This window comes from Furipterus horrens, unplaced genomic scaffold (assembly GCF_987537825.1).
Source record: "Furipterus horrens unplaced genomic scaffold, mFurHor1.1.pri manual_scaffold_6, whole genome shotgun sequence".
Taxonomy (NCBI): domain Eukaryota; kingdom Metazoa; phylum Chordata; class Mammalia; order Chiroptera; family Furipteridae; genus Furipterus; species Furipterus horrens.
This window is the reverse complement of record NW_028327176.1, coordinates 48,696,284-48,719,425: the sequence shown is the minus strand read 5'-3', so window position 1 is coordinate 48,719,425 and position 23,142 is coordinate 48,696,284. Positions and strand designations below refer to the sequence as shown.

At 37.6% G+C, this 23,142-nt stretch overlaps 1 protein-coding gene across 1 annotated transcript; it reads left to right on the top strand.

Annotated features, from left to right (window-relative positions):
- The first annotated feature begins 1,651 nt into the window (after positions 1 to 1,651).
- CNRIP1 (cannabinoid receptor interacting protein 1) lies at positions 1,652 to 19,298 on the top strand. Its single transcript, XM_090280271.1, has 3 exons — positions 1,652 to 2,431; positions 4,186 to 4,336; positions 18,730 to 19,298. Exons 1-3 carry the CDS (start codon positions 2,253 to 2,255, stop codon positions 18,892 to 18,894), a joined length of 495 nt encoding a protein of 164 aa, XP_090136397.1. The 5' UTR covers positions 1,652 to 2,252; the 3' UTR covers positions 18,895 to 19,298.
- Positions 19,299 to 23,142: the final 3,844 nt, after the last annotated feature.

The following is a 23,142-nucleotide window of genomic DNA, read 5'->3' as shown; positions in this document are numbered from 1 at the left end:
GTTGCAGTAAACACCCATAGTACACATATCCAACCTAAGGATACCTTTGTTTCCTCTGAAGGGTAGGTAGCAGTTATATTTTTCTACCAGATTATAATAGTACTGATTTCCCTACATCTTACTGATACTTAATTTTAAGTCTTTAAAAATTTGCCAACTCTGTGTTTCCTCCCAGACCTCGCGTTATGTGTGTATTCATTTGCTGGTCCTCCTAATTTAAATCTTTTATAATAAAATTAGTTATAAATACAGTGAAAAAAATTTGCCAAGCTGATCGGCCAAAATAGTTTTGATATTACTCATTTATTTTGCATTCTTCTGGCTGTTCTACTAGAGCTGATTGAGCATCCTTACACATGTCTACTGATATTTGCATTTCAAATTTATAATAATTGCTAATATTAGAACCAGACACTTAAATGTACATCTCTCATTGTTTCTTTACCACACTCTGTCAGAGAGACAGCATTTGCTTCCCCCACCCATTTTACAGATGAGAAAACTGTTTCTAAGAAGTTACGAAACCCAAGGTTACACAACAGATAAAGTGGTAGACTGTGGATTTTTAAGAAGTCTGAGTGTAGTGCTTCCAAGCTGAACAACTACACAAACTGCCTCTGCTGCCAAGAACACTTTCAAGCTATTCCCTCCAGTCTAACTCCCTCCTTTCAAGTGGGAACAACTTGGTTAAATTAACAAAATACTTGAAGGGTCCCTTTGCAGAAGACACTATGATATATATTGTTCAGTGATCTGAAGAAGCAAAGCGTCTGTCCCAAAGTCTTACTGAGGAACCAAAATACATTATATATAAGAAATATATATGTGTATAAATAGATCAGTTTTTAAAGAATATGATTTACTGTCAGCAACTAGGATGTGATCAACAAATCTATCCAACGTCAGAGAGGTGAATAATCACACAAGATTCTGCTGCTCTACAGAATTTAATATTATTCAGAATAGTGTAGGGGATAAGGCAAACAACCCTGGAATGAGAGTTAAAGCTGATTTAGTTTTGTCGAATAATGTAGGAAATAAATTAATGCTATTTCTAGAGAAAGCGGTACAATCTGGGTGAACAAATACTACCAAACAGACCTGTTCCTACCTACTTGTCTTCATAAACCCGCTCTTTATTCCCCAGGTGTGCTCACCGGCCTTGGAACTATCCACCTAGGTGGTGCTGAAGCAAAAGCTCACCCTCCTCTATCAAAAATCATCCCCAATAGAGCCCTAATACCCCTGGTCTCTCTTTGCTTCCAAAATCAAGATCTGTCCATTGACTTCTTCCATTGTCCATCAGCTTTGCCTTAGAGATATGCCCGTTGCCTTTTACAGGGTTAATAGTTCATCCATCAACATCTGTAAATATATGTGTGTGATTCATTACACCGTATCATTCTTGAGACAAGGATATGCATAACGAAAATGCACATCCACAAGAAGGTGTAAGTCCTTGAATACTGCTTATTTTCTTCTTCTTCCCCTTTTTCTTGCTCACATTCCTAATCCTGTGTAGTTTGCAGACCACATTATAAGGAACTGCGCCTTCCCTCGGCCATTTCCCCTAAGTCTTGGAAAATCTCCTATTTCCTGAAATTTAAATCACTGGCTAGCGGTTTCCTGCTTGACTCGCTTTCCGTCTCCTTTTCGCCTCTCAGCCTCCTCCTTCCTGCCGGAGCCCGAACCGGGAGCAATGTTGTCCACATCCCTTTGCTGACGGAGGTGGAATCCAGATTCCGAGATCTCGCTTCTTGGTGTAGTGTCGCTGAACCCCAGTACTTACACCCTTCCTCCCAATCCTCTCCATCGACTGAACCGCTCTAGGAGGAGCCTAAATATTCTTTTCTCCCCTAGTTGCGGGGGATTGTGGTTCGTAAGCCGGATTAACTCTCTCGCCCCCAGCTGCACTGATCTGCTCGCGGCCTGCTGGCCGGAGCGAGCCCACTGGTGCTAGGAGGGCGCAGCACTGGGAGTGGGGGGATGGGGAGGCTCGGGGCCTCGCAGCTGTCCTTGCCGCACGATTCCTCCCCGAGTGGGGCGGGAGGTCTCAGCCTCAGGAGCCGCTCCTTCAAAGCCTGTGCAGACTGCCGCAACCACAACCGTGCGGGATACTAACAGCAGCATCCCCTCCGCCTCCTCCCTCTCTCTCCCGCGCTTCCCCTCCACCCATCGCGTTCCAGCCACTCGGCCACAGCCCGTGCTCTCCTCCGACCCCCCGAGTCACGGCGCCGGCCCTGCGCCCAGCCATGGGGGACCTGCCGGGCCTGGTGCGCCTCTCCATCGCTTTGCGGATCCAGCCCAATGATGGCCCGGTCTTCTTCAAAGTGGACGGGCAGCGCTTTGGCCAGAACCGCACCATCAAGCTGCTCACCGGCTCCTCCTACAAGGTGGAGGTGAAGATTAAGCCCAGCACGCTGCAGGTCGAGTGAGTGCGGGAGCGCGCTGCGGATACCTGGCAGCGCTTGGGGTCTGCGCGGAGGACCGAGGCCCCGGGACGCCGGAGCCTCCAGGGGCCCTCTTGGGTCCCGGTCCCAGGAGGTGGGGGGCAGAAGTCAGCTCTGTTTCCCTGGGTCCCCTTCTCTGCCTAACGCTTGTCTTTCCTTTATTCTGACTTCCTTCAACCATCACGGGGTGAGAGATTAAAACAGCGACAGGAACCAGGGGTTCAGGGTTGTTTTTGTTTGTTTCTTACTGGTAAAATTTTCATCCATTCTGTCCAGCCATCCGCGTACCTGAAGGCTGCCGGGGTGGTGCAGATGGGGGAAGCTCGCTGCGGGGGTTCATCTTCCGCAATCCCGGACCTCGGCTCCCGGGTCCTGGCGTCTCACCCCGGTCTGCCCACAAGGCTAAAGAAGGGAGAAAAGCTGGGGAATGAGGTGTAAAGGAGGGGGTGGAGTGGTTATTGGGGGTCCTCGAGGACGCTCCCCGTTCCTATATCTGCCCTTACGTGCCCGCGGACCCCGGGACTGGCGGCGCAGCCTTCTCTGCTTGGCCTAGGTTGACGGTTTTCCGTGCCTGGTGTGTTTCTGTTTCTCCCGAGTTGTCTGTTCAGCCTGGTGATGGTGCCTGGGTTTAGCAACATCCCTACAACAAAAGGATTTTTTGTTTGTTTGTTTGCTTGCTTTTTGTTTTTTGTTTTTGAGTTCATTCGTGTTGGGGATTATTCCTTCTCTATTACCACAGTTGATGCACCAGGAAGTGGTGTGGGCAGGTGCAGTAGCTTATGAGGAAGTACCCAGGAGTGAATGCTTTACCTCTCAGCCTCCACCTAAGTCTGATGTGAAGTCTAGCCTGGAAGTAGGAAATAATCAGTATTTGTCTCATCTACCATATCCTGAGTTGAGAGGAGGGCAGGAAGTGTTTTGAATCCAACGGACACCTTTCCATAGCTTAAGTGTCTATCCGCAGTCATTAATTCAATGAACTTGCATTGGCCTCCTAGGTGGCAGGCCCTAATTCAAGGACCTAGGACCAAACCTGGGTTGTTTGGCGCTCCTAGTCCATCTATGTGTCAGTATCCCACAGAGCTCCACGAACCCATTTCCCAGTGTTCTGTGTGTCTCCATGTGATTCAGACTTTTTAATTCCTTTCTCTCCAGGCAACCTCTTCTCTCAAATTATGTATTCTTTATGCTATTTTCTTCATGGTAATTCCCTATTTTTCAAGCTAATCTAAAAATAAATTTGTTAATGACAAAACTATTCTTTTCTAGTTACACTTTAATTTTATCAAGGGGATTTCACTGCCCAGAACCCAATGGTTCTCAACCTTACCTACACATTGGGATCACCTAGAGAATCTTAAAATAAATTTACCAGTGCCCAAACCACACCCCAGACCAACTGAAATATCTTAATCTCTGGGATTTAGGATGGGGCTGGGTATAGGTAGGTTTTAATAGCTCTTCATGTGAAAAACTAAAGAGGAGGACCACAGACAGAGTCTGTAGAATATTTGGCCTTATACAAATATTCTAGATGAGAATACTGTCAGTCCAGAGAGATTAAGTAGTTGGTCTAAGGTCATATGACTGGTTCCTAAACTTTCAGAACTTTCTACCACACCACAATGTCTCCTTTAGCCATACCCTGTAGGGTTCTTGCCTAGGGTTGTTTGTGGTCAAGACCAGGACCACAAGCTAGTTCCTACCAAATGTGCTCAACTCAAATCCATTGCAGGAACATTTCCATTGGTGGTGTGGTTGTCCCACTGGAACTGAAGTCGAAAGAGCCTGATGGGGACAGAGTTGTTTATATGGGCACATATGATACAGAAGGTGTGGCCCCAACCAAGAGTGGAGAACGGCAACCCATCCAGATCACCATGCCGGTAAGGCTTGCTTGGGGGGTAGGGTGTGGTATGTGGGCAATGGAAACCACAGAAAAGAAAACAATCACTCTTTCCCCTTAAGAAAGGATATTACATGAAATATTATGAAATTATGAAATATTATTTAAATTCACAGTTTCATATTGGAATCTATTTGTTTATAATGGCCCCATATAATTAAGTAAATAAACCATTCTCCTCCAAAGGTCAGTTTCATAGTAATTTTTATATGGGAAAAATTGTCTCATTTTACACTTTCTAATGTATTCCACTGACCTATTTTTATGCCAGTATTGCATTGTTTTAAATATATTACTTTTATAATACGTGTTCATGTACTTTGTAACTGGCCACCTTACTGCACTTGCTTACTAAAATTTTTCAGTTAATGATCTTGTGTTTTTCAGATAGAAAATCACAATCTACATATAACTGTCATTTTCTGATTTTTTTTTCCTGGCCTTATTGCATTGGTTAATGTTTCTAGAATAATTTTGCATGCTAGAGGTGGTAGAGACTGGCTCATGATAAAGCCAGAGAGGTAAGTAGAAGATAGATGTTACAGGACCTTTGCTTTTAGATTTATCCTAATATCTACAGCAATTCATCAAAGATTTTAAAATCAACTTTGATATAAATTTACATATAATAAAATGTACCAGTTTTAAGTGTATACTTACATAGGTTTTGAGAAATGAATACTACTATGCAATCACAACTCCGATAAAAAATATAGAACATTTCTGTCACCTGAAAAAGTCCTTCATGCTCATTTGTAATCAGTCTTCCCAATCCTAGCTCACCCATATCTTTTTGTCTCAATAACTTAGTTTTAACTGTTCTAGAATTACATGTAAATAGAATCATACTATTGTGTCTGACTTCTTTCATTTAGCATAATTTTCTTGAGATCCATCCATATTATTGCATATATTAGTAGTTGGTTCCTTTTATCACTAAGTAGTATTCCATTGTATGACTATACTACAGTTTATTTAAATGGATATCTGGATTGTTTTCAGCTTTTGGTATTGTGAATAAAACTTCCATGCACATATGAGTGTAAGTCAGTGTGAACATATTTTCATTTCTTCTGAGTAAATACCTAAGAGGAGATTTGATTAGTCACATGGTAAGTATATATTTAACTTTATAAGGAATATCCAAACTGTTTTCCCATTTCATATTTCTACCAACAATGTATGAGAATTTTCATTGCTTTACATACTAATTTTGTATCAGTCTCTTAAATTTTGAAATGCAGAAGACCTAGAAGAGCCAACGAATTTTGTTTCATGATCTATTACCGTAGCCTTTAAATTAGGTTGCATAAATGTTCCAGCTTTGTTTATTCCCTTTTGGCTACTCTAGGCCCTTTGCATTTTCATGTGGATTTTAGAATTGTCAATTTCTCCAAATGTTGGAATATTAATTGGTTTTGCACTATATATGTAGGTTAATTTGAAGAGATTTGACACTTTAATATTGAGCTTTCCAATACATAAATTTGATATCTCTATTTAGGTGTTTTTAAATTTATCTCTATAATATATTATGGTGTTCCTGTACGTATTTTATATATTTTGTTAAATTTATCAGCATTCATTTTTTAACATTAAGTATGAATTTAGATGTAGATTTTTTGTTTTTTGTTTTTGTATACTCCTTTTATCAGGTTAAGGAATTTCCCTTCCATCCCTAGTTTACTGGGAGTTTTTATCATGAATTTGTTGTCAAATGTTTTCAAGTATGTTTTCTCTGTCTTTTGAGGTGATCATAAGGTGTTGTCTTTTTTATTCCTTTCTGTGGTAAAGTATATTGTTTTTTCAGTGTTAAAACAACTTTGACTCCAAAATTAACTACCATTTAGTCATGGTATATTCTCAGTGTATATGACTGGATTTTATTCCTTAACATTTTGTTGAGAATTTTTACATCTATGTTTCTTAGGGATATTGATTTGTAGCTTTATTTTCTTGTAATATCTTTATTCAGTTTTGGTATCAGAGAATACTGGTTGTATAAAATTATGTAGAATTGATATTCTTCTTCTTCATGTTGGATAGAATTCACCAATAAAGGCATATGTTTTACTTTGTTTGAAGGTTTTTAGTTCCAAATTCAATTTCCTTAGTTGATATTGAGCTACTCAGGTTTTATTTCTTGAGTTAATGTTTGTAACTTATCTTTTTTTTAATTTAATTTATTTTTTAGAGAGAGGGGAAGGTAAGGCAGGCTGCCTCCAATGCTCCAGCTCAGTGGGAAATTACCTGTCCAGTAGAGGTATCAGGATCACAGATGAGAGAGAACAAAATTACCTGGACTCTGTCCTTTGTCTGGGAGGAGGAGAGGCGGCAAATCTCTCTAGTGGAGAAGTGCATTGAACCTTTTTAGTGAGGAGGGGATCTGGGAGATACAAGGTCAAGACTTATGAATCATCAATAAGCTTTAGATGCTTGAGTTACAGTTGACAGTTACTGATTACAGATATCAATATAAAGAACACAGTGACCAATCTGTGTCAGGGTCTGTTAAACATCCTGACGCCACACTGACATCAGGTGCAAGGTTTCATACATTTTTAGCTACACACTGTATATAGTTAACTAAGAGATAAGAAAAACAGAACAAGCTCTAAAGCATAATATGCATTCTTCAAATCCAATTCCCATGGAAACCTCCTGAGTGGCCTTCGAGCCTGCCACTAACCTTCCTGGTGTTCTGGTGGAGTCTGACAAGGCTCTCAGGAGCCTGGCTCACAGTTTGGGCTACAAGTCTCCAAACCACACAGAACAGTCCCCTACAGGAAGGGAGGGAGAAAGAGAGGGAGAGAAACATTAATGTGTGGTTGCTCCTCACATGCCCCCAACTGGGGACCTGGCCTGCAACGCAGGCATGTGCCCTGATCTGGAATTGAACCAGCAATCCTTCAGTCCAAAGTCTGGCACTCAATCCACTGAGCCACACCAGCCAGAGCTATAATTTATCTTTGATGTCATTCATTTATTTCAATTCAGTGTCAAATTTATTGGCACAGAATTGTTGATAATAATCCTCCATCATCCTTTAATGTCTTAGGATCTTCACTGATGTTCACTCTTTCATTCTTAATTTTCACAATTTGCCTTTTAAAAATCTGATTAGTCTAACTAGAGACTTAACAATTTTACTGGACTTTTAAAAACCCAGCTTTGTTTTTGTATGTTTCACTGTCTATTTTTCTACTTCATTGATTTCTGGTCTTATCTTTATTTCTTTCCTTTATTTGCATTGAGAATTTTTAATTGAATTATAAGACATATATATACATTGTGTTTTTATATATAATATTTTATGTATATATAAAAATGATCCCTTGCTTATTGTACAGTTATAGTGTTCAGTCGTTTGACTACAATGCACCTAAGTGGTTTCTTTGTATCTTTTTTACTTGGGGGTCCTTTGAGTTTCTTGAATCTATAAGTTATAGGTTTTTTTTTCTTATGAAATTTGGATTGGTTTTAACCATTATTTTGATAAAAATTTATTCAACTCTATTTTCTTCCTTGGTGTGTAGAACTCCAATTATACATATGTTTGACAGTGTGGCATTATCCCACAGGTTTTTAAGGTCCTGTTTAATTCTCTTCAATTTTACTTTATGGTTCTTCAAATTAGATCACTTCTATTGATGTATCCTCAAGTAGACTAATTTTTTTCCTTCTCTCATTTCCAGTCTGCTATTATGTGTATCTTCTCATTTTTTATATCATATTTTTCAGCTCTAGAACTTTTATTTGTAATTTTATAGTTTCCATTTCTTGAGATTCCCTGTATATTTGCTTACTGAAACCATGTTCCCCTTTACTTCTTTGAGCATATTTATAATTTCTGATTTTAAATATTTGTCTGGTAAATCCAACATTTAGCTCCATTTAGAGTAAGTTACTATGGAATGACTGTTTTTTTCTGAATATGGATCATAGTTTCCTGTTTTTTTTCATGCTTATTAATATTTAATTAGAAACTAAACATTGTAGATAATATATTATAGACTCTAGTTTCTGTTTTATTCTTCTGAGGATCATTATCTTTTTATATTCTAGCATTCAGAAAACATTCTTGGACTCAAACCACAAATTCTGTCTTGCCAACAGTGTGTAGCAGCTGATATGTCTACTTAATTTTTTTTAACCTCCAGTTGCTAGTTTTCTAACCTAATTCCCTGTGCTGATGGAGTTTAGCATTCAACCAAGAAATTAGATGGCTTATGCTAAGATTTTGGGATTCATCCACCCTGAGATTCCCTCTAAATTTTCAGCTACTCTGCCAGTCCTGAGCCCTTTGCTTAGATGTTTCAAGCGAGTAAGGCTCTGGCTTCTTAGGTTTGGGAATACACTCAATTTAAAAAAAAAAAGACATTGAATTTACAAATCTTATTTGGCATAATTTTATTCAGCATAATTTTCTCTTTCAAGGATTGACTCTCTTTTCAGGTTAAGGAATTTCTTTTTCAATAGGTGCCCTAGGGTGTCCGTTTCCTGCTAGCCCATACCTGAAGTTAGCCAGTAGTTACAGCAGAGTTATAGTCAGATTTTGGGTCTCACCACTACTGCAGCCCTCTTCCAGGATTTTCTCCTGGAATATTTTCACTGCCCGGCCAGTCCTGAACACTGTCTTCTGTCACTTCTGGCAGATAAAGCTCTAGTTTTCTTCTGCCAGACCTGCAGGGGATGGAGAAGTGCCCTCAGGCAAAAATTCAGAAAAGCAACCCTTGACTGTTGTAGTTGAGGTCTTTCAAGGTAGCCCTCTTCTGGTTTCTGTTCTGCTTTTAGTTACTTTTTTCAAGTTTCAGTTTTTGTGTATATTTTGTGAGATTTTGTAATTATGTGTGTAAGGTTCACCCAACAACTCCACTCCACCATTACTCTACTTTTTAAAAACCTTTCAGTGTAGGAGTTCTAGTTCCTGATAATGTGATAAAATGTGCATGTTGTTAAAATCAGTCCAGTGGCAATGTGTAAAATGGAAAAGTGAGAAGTGAGGAAAAACTAGAAAGCTTTTGCAGACTATGTTTTGTTGTCAAGTTTAAGAGCTTTATAAAATGAATTGGGAACATTTTCATAGTTCATGTTCTGAAGCAATTTTCATAACGTAGGACTTAGCTGTTACTTGAAAGCCTGACAGAACTTCCCCATAAAATTCATGATCCAAAATAAAGCTATTTGGAAGAAATAGTTTTAAATTTTAATTTAGTCTATAGCATTGAGACTTTTAGGGGGCTTTGCTGAATCCATTTTAGTTGCTTTTCTGATAAAAAACCATTGGTTTCTAGAATTTTAAAATGTATGTTTAGACCTCTAGAAAACTATTTTCAAATCACATAGCTAATAAAGGGTGATTGGATCAAAATAAATCTTATGTATAAAAGAAATATTCTTCCACTCCTAGTATATCAAGAATAGCATATGTAATTAAAGTTGAAAGGAAATGTTAACTTGAAGCAGAACTGAAATACCAAAGTTATCAGAATTTTAATGAGATCCCAGAGGGCCAGTGAGCTAACTTAAAGTTGTTCATTCTTTCACTAAACTTGTACCTAAGCACTGGGTCAAGTGTAGAGGAGGCCACCATAAATGAGACTGTACCCTCTCTTGCAAGTGCTCACAAAGCAGAAGAGGCCTCCCCTTCTTCTCTCCATTACCAGTATGAACTGGAGACCAGAGCTGTAACTTCCTCCGTTTACTTCCTGAGGCTGCTACTCCCTCCTTAGACTCTGGTCTTAGAGGGACCAGAAGGGTACATCTTTTGCTATAGGTATAAACAAAACACAGTGGAAGAAGATTAACTCAAGTATTTAGAAAGGACTTGATTAAAAACTTTTTAATTGGATTTGTAAAGTGAGAACTTCTGCATTATTTTGGAGTCTGAAGTACAGGTATTTTTTTTAATGTGTGAATGATTCAGACTTAGTCATGAAAAGAAAGATTTTATGACTTAGCATAAGTCTGGATTGCCTGTGCAGGTGTACACTAAAAGGTTGGAGAGCCTTTAAGTTACTAGATGCTTTGGCCGTAGGTTGTAGGGGAAAAGATCTGCAGTCTCTAATGCTGTAACTCATGACTGTAGTTACAGCAGTGAAGCCGAGGTTCTTACATATAATCTCTACATCTAGAAGAAGCAGGCGATCAGTAGCTGATCGTACCTGCAATGATCACACAGCGTTTGGGTTAAGCATTGGCCGTGCATTTGTACCTTATCTGTAATAGAGTTAGTCTAAGAAAAACAACTGAAATTAGAGACTTCCTTATCAAGTCAGCCACTCTAATGTTAAATTCACATTTCATCCTAGTGATTAAAGCCTTACATAGACTTTTACCCTATTTTATGATTTTTGGCACCAATGTTCAAGCTTAACTATTATAAATTATGGATACAACCGCACTTTCATAGTTAACAAGGAAGTCTAGAGATGTCCAAATAAATCCAGTTAAGTTGGTAAATCAAGCAGGGGAAGCTGAATTAACTGTATACCAGAGAAATTTCTTATGAATTTAAAATTACTTCAAAATACAGTTTTTAAAAAATTTTTAAATTACTGGATAAAAGATGCTGGGATAATTGGTTATTTGGGAGAAACATCACCATTGTTCTTTCCTAATGTTATACTCCACAATTTCAGATGGAGCAAGGGATTATCTGTAAAAAGCCAACTTTTTAAAAAATTGAAATAAAAATAATCTAAACTTAAAAGAAATGGAAGAAATCCAAAGGTAAAAATTAAAAGCTTTGATTATACACAAGGTAAAGTTTCTGTCAAACATCATAAACGAAGTTAAATTAAATTTTCATTAAAAGCTGATTTAAATTAAAAGGCAAATGACAGTTGGTAAAATAAAATGTTTGTAACATGGATGGTTGGTCTCCTAAGCTGTGTTGCCTTGGTTTGCTACTGCCGGTTCAGACATTGCTGCTGCTAGTTAGTAACTGTCCATAGCCCTTTACTATCCACTGGAGCTCAAGTCAGAAAGTAGTTAAATGCCCTCTGACTTAGATCCATGACAGTGGTCTCTTTATTCAAATAATTCCACAGCCTCTGGTACTGGGAGTTCGTAATGCGATATCCCAGATCTAAAAACTCTGAACCCCCACTTCAAAGAGAAATACTGACTTGTGTTTTAACATGACTAATTCCCCACTTCTTCCAAGGAGAGAGTCCAAATGGAGATTCTGTCTGCACAAATCATCGTAATATTCTCCTTCGGCTGGCCCTCTTCAGACCGGTGGGAGGTGAGGGGAATGAGGCAGGGAGGTATCTGAGCTTGTCATGAGGCTGTGTGTGTGGGAAGGAGGTAATTTTATGTGTTTATTTACAGATATAAAAGTTGTTCCTTGTGTCAGCTCTGCCTTGTCATTTGGCAAGATCTCTAATTTAATATACAAAGAATTCTTAAACATCTATAAGAAAAGGATAGCCATAGAATGTGGGAAACAGAAAACTGATTTTAAAAATAAATAGAAAAATAATTTAAAAACTAGGCAATTCACAAAAGAAGTACAAATGATTAATAAACATATGGAAAATGGCTTAATTTAACTATTATTTAAAAATATACATAGTGCAATACCAATTTTTACCTACCAAATAGATGAAATATTAAAAATACCAATTGTTCAGTGCCAGTATTTTCTTCCTGAAATACAGCGATTTTTATAAATTGATATTGTACTCTGCAAGCTTGCTAAATTCACATATTAATTCTAGCAGTTTTTTATTAGATTGCTTAATATTTTCTTCAAGCATAGTTGTTTACATGTGAATAGAGATAGGTTTACTTCCCTTTTTTTCCCTCTTGCCTTAGATTGGAGGCTAGGACCTTCAATACAATGCTGAATAGGAGTAGTAGGAGCTGATAAATCTTGCCCTTTTTTGATCTTACAAGGAAAAGACTCTTACCATTAAGGATGATATTAGCTATAGGTTCTTTTTTTTTCTTTCATCACTGCTCTTTAATCAGATTGAAAAGATTTCCTTCTATTCCTAGTTTGCCAAAAGTTTTCATCATGAATGAATGTTGAATTGCCAAATACTCCTTCTGCCTGTGTTAATATGACTATATGGTTTTTCTCCTTTATTTTGTTAATATGATGAATTATATGGATTTTCAAATATTGAACCATCCTTGAGTTCCAAGGATAAGTCCCTCTTGATCCTGATGTAATATCCTTATTATATGTTGCTGGATTTGATTTATGAATATCTCAAGGAAATTAAAATTATAAGCAAATTTTATGCACAAAGAATTTTCGTTTGTAATTTTCCTTTACTTGTAACATCTTTGTCAGGTTTTGGTACTAGGGTAACATTAGCTTCATAAAGTGAATTGAAAATGGTTCCTTCCTCTGTTGTGTAAAAGAATTTATGTATTTTTCCCTTCAATGTCTGAATTTATCAAGGAAGTCAATTGGGCCTGAAGTTTTCTTTCTGGAAAGATTTTTAATGACAAATTCAACTTCTTTAGTAGATAGAGGTCTACTAATAGTTTGTATCTTTTAGTTTGTCCTTTTCATTAAATATATTGGTATAAGGTTTTTCCTAATTTAATGTCTGTAGGATCTAAGTGACAGTGTTTCTTTTATTTCTGATTTTGGTAAGTTGTTTTATTTTTTTGCTCAGTTTTGCTAGGAGGTTATCAATTTTAAAGGCATTTTCAAAAAAAATAGATTTTAGTTTCATTGACCTTTCTTTACAAATTTTCCATATAGTTTTTCTTTATAGGTCTTCCTTTTATATTATACTGGTGTGCTTTTTATTGCCTTCCTTCTTCTTACCACTAGACTGGCTACAATTAAGACTAGCGGTGCCAACTGTTGGAGAGGATATAGAGCAACTGAAATTCATATTGCTGGTAGGAATGTAAAATGGCACGATCACTTAGAAAAAGTTAGATAGTTTCTTATAAAGTGAAACACATTTTATAAGACCCAGAACTTTTAATACAATCTGTTCAGCTAAGAGAAATGAAAAATGTGTACTTCATAATAACACTTGAAGTATGACAGGAATAGAGGAGTTCGGAATCCAGTAGGAATTAATAGGCCACACCACACTAAAAGTCACAGATGCTTATTTATACTGAATTTGTTTGATAATGAAGTAACACCATGTTTTTATCGATGTAATAAGCTTGTTCTGTGATCCCAAGTCAAAGGATTTCTGAATGACCTTATTATTGGTGAGTTTCACATGTCTCCAGTGGAGGTGAGTGGCATGGTGAATATAGGGAAGCACTCTGGGGAATTCTAGACCCATTGATAGTAAGACCACAGAAATTGTTTAGAACAAGCTCTTCAGATTACTCATTTACATCAAATGCATCTTCTCTCCTTGGAATCCAGTGGCTTCTCTTTCACATTGGTTGTGAAATAAAAATGCACCAAGGCTTGCAACATGTAAAGACACTATTGCAGATGTCCATGTATATATTAGAATGTTATTTTCAGAATAAAATAGACTGGCTGGCTTAAACAACAAGCACTTATTTCTCACAATTCTGGAGACTGGACATCAAAGATCAGGGTGCCAACAGATCTGGTGTCTGGTGAAAGCATTCTTCTGTGTTCGGAGATGGCTGCTTCCTGGCTCTGTCCTCACATGAAGGAGAGGAGAGAGGGAGGGAGGAAGACAGGGAGGGAGGAAGACAGGGAGGGAGGTAGACAGAGATGAATCCATTCCTAAGGCCTCCACTTTCATGACCTCTGGAAGGCCCCACCTCCAAACACCACCATGTTGAGGATTCAAGCTTGAATATTGTTGGAGGACTTGGAGGAAACAATGAGTCCATAGTCGTGTCCTAAAGCATTCAACAGGGGACAATCCATATGTGTTCTCACTCAAGGAGCAAAAAGAAAACACTAATCATCACTCTAGCTCTTTTGCTTATGTAAACAGTTTAGTACAGTGATAGTAGTTCCTAGATAGGAATTAAGAAACCTAGGTTCTTGACCTGCTCCTGTCATTAGCTGGCTGCCTAGTCTAAACCAAGGGCAAATCACTTGACCTCTTTGAATCTTAGTTCTTAAATTCATAAAATGAAGGTGTTAAAATCAGTCACAAGACCAATGTGGAATGATATGAGAAAGTGTTGTATAAAATATGGAGTACTATACAAATGCCAGAATTATACCTGCGCATAGACTGCATTGCCCAGGAAGCCTGCCTGGGTAAACTTTCCTTGGAAGGCACAGATGGGCAGGGAGAAAATAAAGAGACTATGTAATTGCTTCTGTTCTTCAAGAAGAAATGTCAGCTTTTAAGACTCCTTCTGTTCTTAGCAAGAGGAGAAGAATTTCTGAGCTAGGTAGTAAGATGCCCAGAAAAGAGAACTCCAGAAGAAAAGGCTACTGGGAAGTTAGAACAACTAAGGCCTGGTAACGAGGAAAATATATGCATAGTTAGTCCAGTTAGGTTTATAGCACCATGCCCGTGGGTCCAACATTAGAAAAGGAGAAATCAAACCAAAATATGAAGCACTTCATGCACCATTTCTTTAGCTATGACTGTTGCCATCAGCAGCTTCCTGTTTTGGTCTCTTCTGTTACTGAGACCTCTTAGGCTGAGACCTTCTTAGTTTTAAGGTTATTCAGACATAAGTTGTTTCTTACCTGTGGTCATAATTATCTTAGTTTGTTTTTTTCTGTTTTTTTACAACCAACTTTAGTCTGTTTTATTAAAAAAAAAGGGCTTCAGCATTGTTGTTGTTTTTTACTTATTTAGCATGGTTTCAAGCTGCTTCCCTCAAAAGATTAACTGGTATTTGTAAACTACTTTAATAATTTAATTAAATTGCACTTAAAATGTGTAATGCCCTATGCTGGTCAATAATAATAAGTAATATTAAACCCTCTTTAAAAGTCTTGGTGATTTCTAAAATGAGATTTTATTCTATTCTTACCCTGTTGTACACAAACTTTTAATATTTTCATTAGCATATATGTATCCTGAGTAGAATTTATAAAATCCCCAGGATTTGAGGACTATATGTATGCTAAATTTTCAGGGATAATAAATCCATTTCTCCAATTAAAATATTCTTTCTGATTATAAAAGTATATATTTATTGCAAAAAATCTGAGTAGAAAAGATAGAAAATGACTATTTATTCACTTAGAAATTCTATTGTTAATGTTTTTTCTTTTTTTCCTATATACCTTATTTTATGTTTTTGAGCTCATTCTTTATAAAAATTCTTTTTATCCATCTTTTTCCTGTTAGCATTATTCTAATTACTTTCTCTCATCATTAAAAACCCTAAATTCTTGTTTAATGTCTATATGGGGTGAGGAGAGTAGGTTTACAGTTGTTCATATGGAAAATAATATATAATTAATAAATAACACAAGAGTAAACTGTTTTGTGTACTCACAACTATAAACCTACTTTTGCCATACCCTGTATAAATCCATTATATTGATATTCCACATTTTCATAGTATTTTCCTGTAGTTGGATACTTAGCTTCTGGTATTTAGAAATTTTGCTAAGTTGATAGGTAAATAATATCTCTGTAAAAGCATATTGCTTTAATTAGTAATAATAGTAATTTGAATATATTCATGTATTAGCCATTTTTTCTTTTTAATGACCTGTGTTCCAGTTTTATCCAAATGTTCTCAGTAATTCTTACTAATTAATTCATATAATCTTTTATATTAAAGATATTAACTATCTGGTAGTACTTGTAAATACAGTTTGGCTTAACATTTTTTTTCTGATTATTAAAGTAAAAATCGGTCATTAAAATTGGAAAATACAAATGAATACATAGAAGAAAATAAAACTTATTCCATTTGCATTTCCAGCATTAACACTTATAATTTTAACTGAATTAATACTAGACATTTTTATTGGTACTCTGCTTAGTTCAGGTAACAATATAGAACCTTAGAAATGTTTATTAAATATTTTCATTTAGAAATGCTACATAGTGTTTTATTATATAGATATGCCATAATTAACGTCTTAAAGGTGGACATTTGGTGTTCAATTTTTTACTACTCTAAACACTGTGATTTTTTAAAAACTTTAATATATTTTCCTTTTTAAAAGATTTTATTTATTTATATTTAGAGAGAGGGGGAGGGAGGAAGAAGAAAGAGGGAAACATAGGTGTGCAAGAGGAACACTGACTAGCTGCCTCTTGCACACCCCCTACTGGGGACCCGATCCACAGCCCAGGCCTGTACCCTGACAGGGAATCGAACCCACAACCTTTTGGTTCGCAGGTTGGCCACACACTGGCCAGGGCAACACTGTGATATTCTTAAGAAAAATTTTAAGTGGAATTGCTGAACCCAAGTATATTCGCACCTTTAACTTGGTATAAATTACTCTTCCAAAAGGCTGTGTATTAAATTCCCATTGGCAATATTTATAATACCTGTTTCCTTGTAGCTCACTAAAAAGCAATATTCCTGTTTTTAATCAACTTTGAGATATATTTTACATATAATAAATATAACCATGTTAAGCACACTGATTAGTGAGTTTTGATGAACATATACGTAAACTTCTAAAACCACACAATTGAACATTTTCATCATCTTAAAAGGTTTCCTATTGCACATTTTCATCAGTCATCATCCATTCCTCCCACCCTAGGTCTTGGGTAACCACAGATGTTCCCTGTCAGCATAGATTATATTCTATCACTATAGATTATGTATTCTTTAGGGTCTGGGTTCTTTTGCTCAGCATGTTTTTGAGATCCAGATCCAGCCTTATTGCTGCCTGTATCAGTATAGTCCTTTTTTATTAAGTAAAATGCCATTTTATACATATACAAAATCTTGTCTATCATCAGGTGAATGACACAACATTTAGGCTGATCCCAGTCTGGGCTATTATGTATAAAGCTGCTGTAAACTTGTACAGGCCTTTAAGCCATAACTCTAAACAGAGATACTTCATTTTCTTATCTGGGAGTAGATCTCTGAATTCTAGGTACATCATCTACTCTTTCAAGTCAAGCAAATTTCCCAAAGAAAAGCCAAATCTTGTTTTGGGAGTTAGATTAGCAGGATGAAGCAATGGTGCAGGATATAATTTTAAGAGCATCTTGGAAAGCTGTCTCAGAGCACCTGATCCCCCTCCTCCTGTAGCAGCCACAAGTATAAGGCTCCTACTTCTCACTGCCTTTCCCTTTTATATCTTCTGGCTCCTGACAAGTCTAAGAATCCTGCCAAGTCAGTCCCTATCCCCTCCCATGACAGGGAGGGATCAGAGGAGAAAATAACAACAAGCATCATGCTGTTTAATGCCAGATCCCCTAAATAGCTCCAGGAACTGCTAACAGGATCAGGCTACCCCCGCCTCCCCAGGCCACTTGAGCACCTGCCCAGTGGCCTCTAGGGTATTCTGTGCCCTCCTCTCAGCTACATGAGAATTGTTTGCTTTCGGTGCAGAAGACGTCTGTGCAATTATTTGCAGGGCCTACCTTCTGAAAGTAGAATGCAAACTTCTTGAGAGTAAGAGTAATGTCTTATACAAATTTTTGTATGTGCAAGACACTTAGTAGGCACTCAAATACGGTTTTGGATATGGTGTAATCAAAGCCTGAGGCCTGGGCATGGATCTTGACTTATAAATAATTGGTAGCATTTGAAAGTTAAAGTAGGGTCTTTACCAATCAAATGCTTGCAATAAGATAGTTTTTCCTGGAATTGAAATTGATGATAGAGGGGAAATTGTACCTTATGTTGTACTTATGTTATTTTGTACAGCTGTCTTTTGAAATGGAAACCGAAAGACAATGATTCAACATTATTCCCTCTTTTCTTTTCAATCCCCATTTCTATGGAAAACTCTGAAATTCTGAGATTCTGCCATGACTGGTGTGGCTCAGTGGGTTGGGTGCCCTCTCACAAACCAAAGCATTGCCGGTTCAATTCCTGGTCAGCGCACATGCCTGTGTTGTGGGCCAGGTCCCTGGTTGGGAGCATGTGAGGGGCAACTGATCAATGTTTCTCTCCTTGACTTTCCCTTTCCCTTCCTCTCTCTCTAAAACTAAATAAGTAAAATCTTTTGAAAGAATAATAAATAAATAAAGTTATGAGAATCTAAGATAGTTCCCAGAAATTAAATTTGGAAAACAGAAACATTTTGGAGAGTTCTTTTTATTAAAGACAATATGATAGCAAATGCCACTCATACAATGGGAATAAGATTTATAAAGACATTTTCAGGAAAATGTCTCCCATAATAAAGGAAGATAGTTCATTACAGTAATGGTCTAAACTTTGTTGACCCAAAGAACCTTGATTATTCTTGATGATGCAAAACCTCACTAATATTAACTCTTGTCTGTTGCTCTGGGCAGAATTAGGTTTTTATGGGGCCTGTTTCTCTTCCCTCAGTTCAATGACATTGGGACCTTCGAGACAGTGTGGCAAGTCAAGTTCTACAATTACCATAAGCGAGACCACTGCCAGTGGGGAAGCCCGTTCTCTGTCATTGAGTATGAATGCAAGCCCAATGAGACACGCAGTCTCATGTGGGTGAACAAGGAGTCCTTCCTCTGAAGATGGCTCTTGCTGATGTTGCTGGACAATCTCTTCTGAAATCTACTTTTAGATAACCCAGCACAAGCCTTCACCAAGGCACGCCACACCGTTGCTGTTCCCATCGGGTGCCAGTGACCTACTAGCCCCGATTATTTTGAACGTGTAATTCCCCTCTGATGCAATGTCCCCAACAAAAGAATATGGTGTTCCATGCCCGAGAAGATCCCTTTCTGTATTCTATGTGGGTGTTTCTGCATTCAGTTGTTTTCAGTCATGCTGTTGGCTGCTTGTGAGGACCTCAGCGGAACTGACAGGCGTGTTCCATACTTAACTGTTCCACTGAATGACCATGGTGTTTTGTTTCTAAGTTGAGTGATTACTTTTTGTTGTCGTTGTTAAATGTTAAATAAAAAATAACAATGCGTGTGGGTTCTCTCCCAAGTGTAATATGGTAATGTGTAACTTGCACTGTTTTGCAACTCTCAAACCAGGCTTTGTGCAAATGTAATACAAACAGCAGTGAATGGGGTCAAATGTGCTTCTTGTACAGCTTTTTCAGGGAAGGGTGATGAAAAATAAAAGGAGAAATATCTAACAAGTATTTATAATGTATTAAAACTCTTTCAAGTAACTCAAGGTATTGTGCTGAGTGAGACCTGGTGGAAATGGGGAAAAGCATGTTTTTGGACCACACTACCCAACAAGATGACAGGAGTTACAGGGTGACCTTTTCTACCCTAGTGTTCAAACATGCACATTGATGGCATCCCCATGCTCCCCTTCACTTGAACTTTGTAAAACTGTGTATGGAACTGTAATCAACTTTTGATATTTCTTAATAAAGGTATTGAAAATCATACTCTTGACTTGCCTTCTTAATTTGGGCCATATCTATTCATCAGGAGGACCTCTGCTTCATGGCCAGCTCCACTCAGATCTCCATTGGCACTGCGGGGTTAGGGGAAAGGACCTGGGCTAGAGTTAGCATACTTACCATAGGTCAACTCTAACAATGACCTGGAATGCTCCAGCCAGCTCTAACTGGGCTGGAACAGGCTCAAGCACTTGGTGGGCGATCAGAAAATGCTTGTCTCTGTCCTCTTTCCATTCTTCTGTAATGACCACTTCATCATCAGCAGGCTACGTAGCAGAGCAGCTTGAGGACGTGATGCTGTAACAGTATGTGTACACCAGGGTGGACACCTCCTTGCCTGCTACCAGGGCATTATAAGTTACTTGGTATAAGGCCCATGATCCGTGAAGTTTGAGGATGAACTCCTAAGGAGGAAATAAATGTCCTCTTGAAAAGTAACAAACGTTCTATTGCACTGGGAAGAGTTAGTTGGGGATTTATTTTTTTGCTGCCTGTAAACACTTCATGTAAGAATATGCAAGGTTCATAGGAGTATTACAAAGAGTCAATTTATTGCAGAACTGAATTTGGAAGTCTAGCACCAAAACCCTTCCACCTTGGTTGCCCACCTGCAATGAGGCCATACTGCCAGCAGGGCACAGCACTGCCTTGGATTTGGGATAGTCATGAGTGAGGCAAGGAGAGCAGCAGTAATCTTCTCAATTTGCCTGAATTTTAAAAATATAATAGTGTCTATTACAACTGCTGATAAATATAAGTATTAACCCATTCCAAATTACAGTTATTTTTAAAACCAACACTGAACTATTTAAACAGACACTGAGATATTTAAACATTGTATTTACTATAAACAGTGGCTTAAGTTTTCTTCCAGCATATCCAATGGAAATGCAAAGATGAGAAGATAGGGAAATATGAAAACTATGTCTTTTAATCGATTAATGTATTCGACTAGTAAATATTTTCATTTGTGAAACAAGAGGTCTCGAGCTAGTGATTCAGCAGAGCTTCCGTCTTTATTTTGAGGGGTGGAAGCAATATCATGACTTTTGCAATATTTCCTTTTTTTTTTTTTTCCTTTTCTTTTTACTACAGGCTTTGGTTTTTGATTTTGGAATGATTCAAGGCACAGCTGGGGGAAATGTGGCTCAGTGTTAGTGCACACAGTGTCCCACAGAGGAGCCGGAAGAGGAGGCCTGGACCGGAGGCTGCAGCAACTGAGTCTAAGTGAGCCTCTGTGCTCATTCCACCTTCCTATGTCTCTGTTCACTTGTCTCCAAAACAAGGAGATAGGCCAGGAGAATTCTAAAGCGCTCTAAGATTTTTAGTTTTTACCTCTATTTTATACTCCTTAAAAAAAAGTGTATGTGTGTTCCCTGGGGGCTAAGAGATAAAGCTAAATCAAGGGAGGTGGGGAGGAGATGCAGATGAAGTAAACAGGAAATCTTGACAGCTAATCTGCCTCGTTAAGTGATCTCTCCTGGCATATACTGTTCCACTTATGATTGGACTCCAGCCCAGTGTCTCTGGCTACTTCTCGCATAGCTCCCCTGCTACTCCCAAATTTGAGTGCTCAGCTATATCACGCTGCTGAGTTGTAACTTTGTCCTTCGGCCATCTGGAAGGGCTATTTTTATACAAGTTGTAGCCATGTCTCTCTACTTTGAAGCATCAGATGGCTACCCAGAAGCTTGAGGAACAAGGCCATCCTTCTAATTATGTTGATGACTAAACCACTTTGGAACAGGTGGGAGAGTGGAATGCCTTGAATTTATATTTTGTGACTCCATGTTTATTGAGAAGTCACTTAACCGGCCATCTAAATGGGTCACAGCTGAGAACAGAAAACATGCCAAAAAATAGAGATCTCTGTCATGGATGTCAAAAAGTCCATTCACTAAAGGCTGGAGTGTTCTCTCAAAACCTCGTGGCTCCTGTTTTCAAGACAGTCCTAACATACAGAGTAATCTGGATTCCGGCTTTTAGGAAATTGGAAACAGAATAACTAGAAGAAAGAAGGCAATTTGTAGAAGTAGGTATACTGAAAATAAATGTTTCACAGACAGAGGACAAAGAAAAATGTAAAAGCAAATTAAGTCAAAAAGTGTAATAGATAGGCGTGATAGAGACACAATTCTGTACTAAATCACAATAGTTTCTGTGACTATCAAATAAAAAGTGATATACATAATCACAGTCCTGATTCCTTTAGGAAGTTGATCCATCATCTTTAGAAATGTTACATCGTGACTCAGTGTTTAAGTGTTCAGATTCTGGAGTTAAGATCCCTCAATTCAAATCCTGGCTCAGCTACTTACTAACTGTGCGACCTTAGGCAAATCACTTAATATTTCTGTGCTTCAATTTTATCATTTGGAAAATGGAGAAAATAATAATATTTACCTTGTAGAATGGTTGTGAGAAATAAATGACTGTATATAAACCCTTTAGAACAGTGTCTGCACATACTATTTTTCAGTATATTTTTTAAAGACAGGGCAAAGTACATTTTCAAACAAAGTTATTAAAAATGCCAAGAGAAAAACTGAAGGCTTTTTAAAGGAATAAAGCTTATTTTCCTAGGATAATTCATGCATGGATTTGAAATAATGGCCAAAGTTTGTGCTCTTTTTTTATAGTAAAAAGGAAAAAAATGCATGTAGACATAACATTTGTAATTATTTAAAAATAGTTTGAAATAGTATGTTTTAAGATACTAGGAAAGACTGTCTTCACCATCAGGATTCATTAAGTCTCTTTTATAAAGACCCTGTTTTGATTGATATGTAAACATCAGGACAGAATCAGAGAACTTAAGATCTGGGGAAAGTCAAGAATGATGTCAAAAATTCTATTTGTTATTTCTTGTAGTCCTCCTGACAAATCTGAGGTGGGCAGTACATGTCATATCTTCATCTTACAGAGGAGCACAATGTCTCAGAAGTTTAAAAATAAGACTCAAGTTTAAACAGCTAATTTTATAAACCACTTTATTTGATTTTCAGTTTTTTCATTTATGAGATGATAATAAATTATACTGCATGAGAAGCACCTTTTTTCTCTTCTCCCCTTCACCTTCCTCCCGACACATTTCATTTAAAATGACTTCATTATGGGACCATCTTCCTGCAGTGTTTATTTTTTTAACCTGGTGGTTTTGCCTTAATGTGTTTGCAGCCTAGTAGATCAGTGGCTTTTCCCAAATAAAATTACTGTGGATATATTAAAAACATATATATAACTTACAAATTATTGTCAATTAATAGAAGTACTCAATTTCTAGAAACTTGGTACTCGGTATGGAAACCTATAGTACCATACACAGCAAGTTACTTAAAGATGATCTTTTTCTCTTTGAAGTCATACTAGTTGCTGTTATAGAACTAAACAAG

What these genes read in the sequence shown, in the direction of transcription:
- CNRIP1 (XM_090280271.1), top strand. Translation starts at nt 2,253, where the DNA reads ATGGGGGACCTGCCGGGCCTGGTGCGCCTCTCCATCGCTTTGCGGATC. An exon ending in CCCAGCACGCTGCAGGTCGA is followed by an intron (nt 2,432 to 4,185) that starts GTGAGTGCGGGA and finishes AATCCATTGCAG; the next exon opens with GAACATTTCCATTGGTGGTG. An exon ending in CCATCCAGATCACCATGCCG is followed by an intron (nt 4,337 to 18,729) that starts GTAAGGCTTGCT and finishes CTCTTCCCTCAG; the next exon opens with TTCAATGACATTGGGACCTT.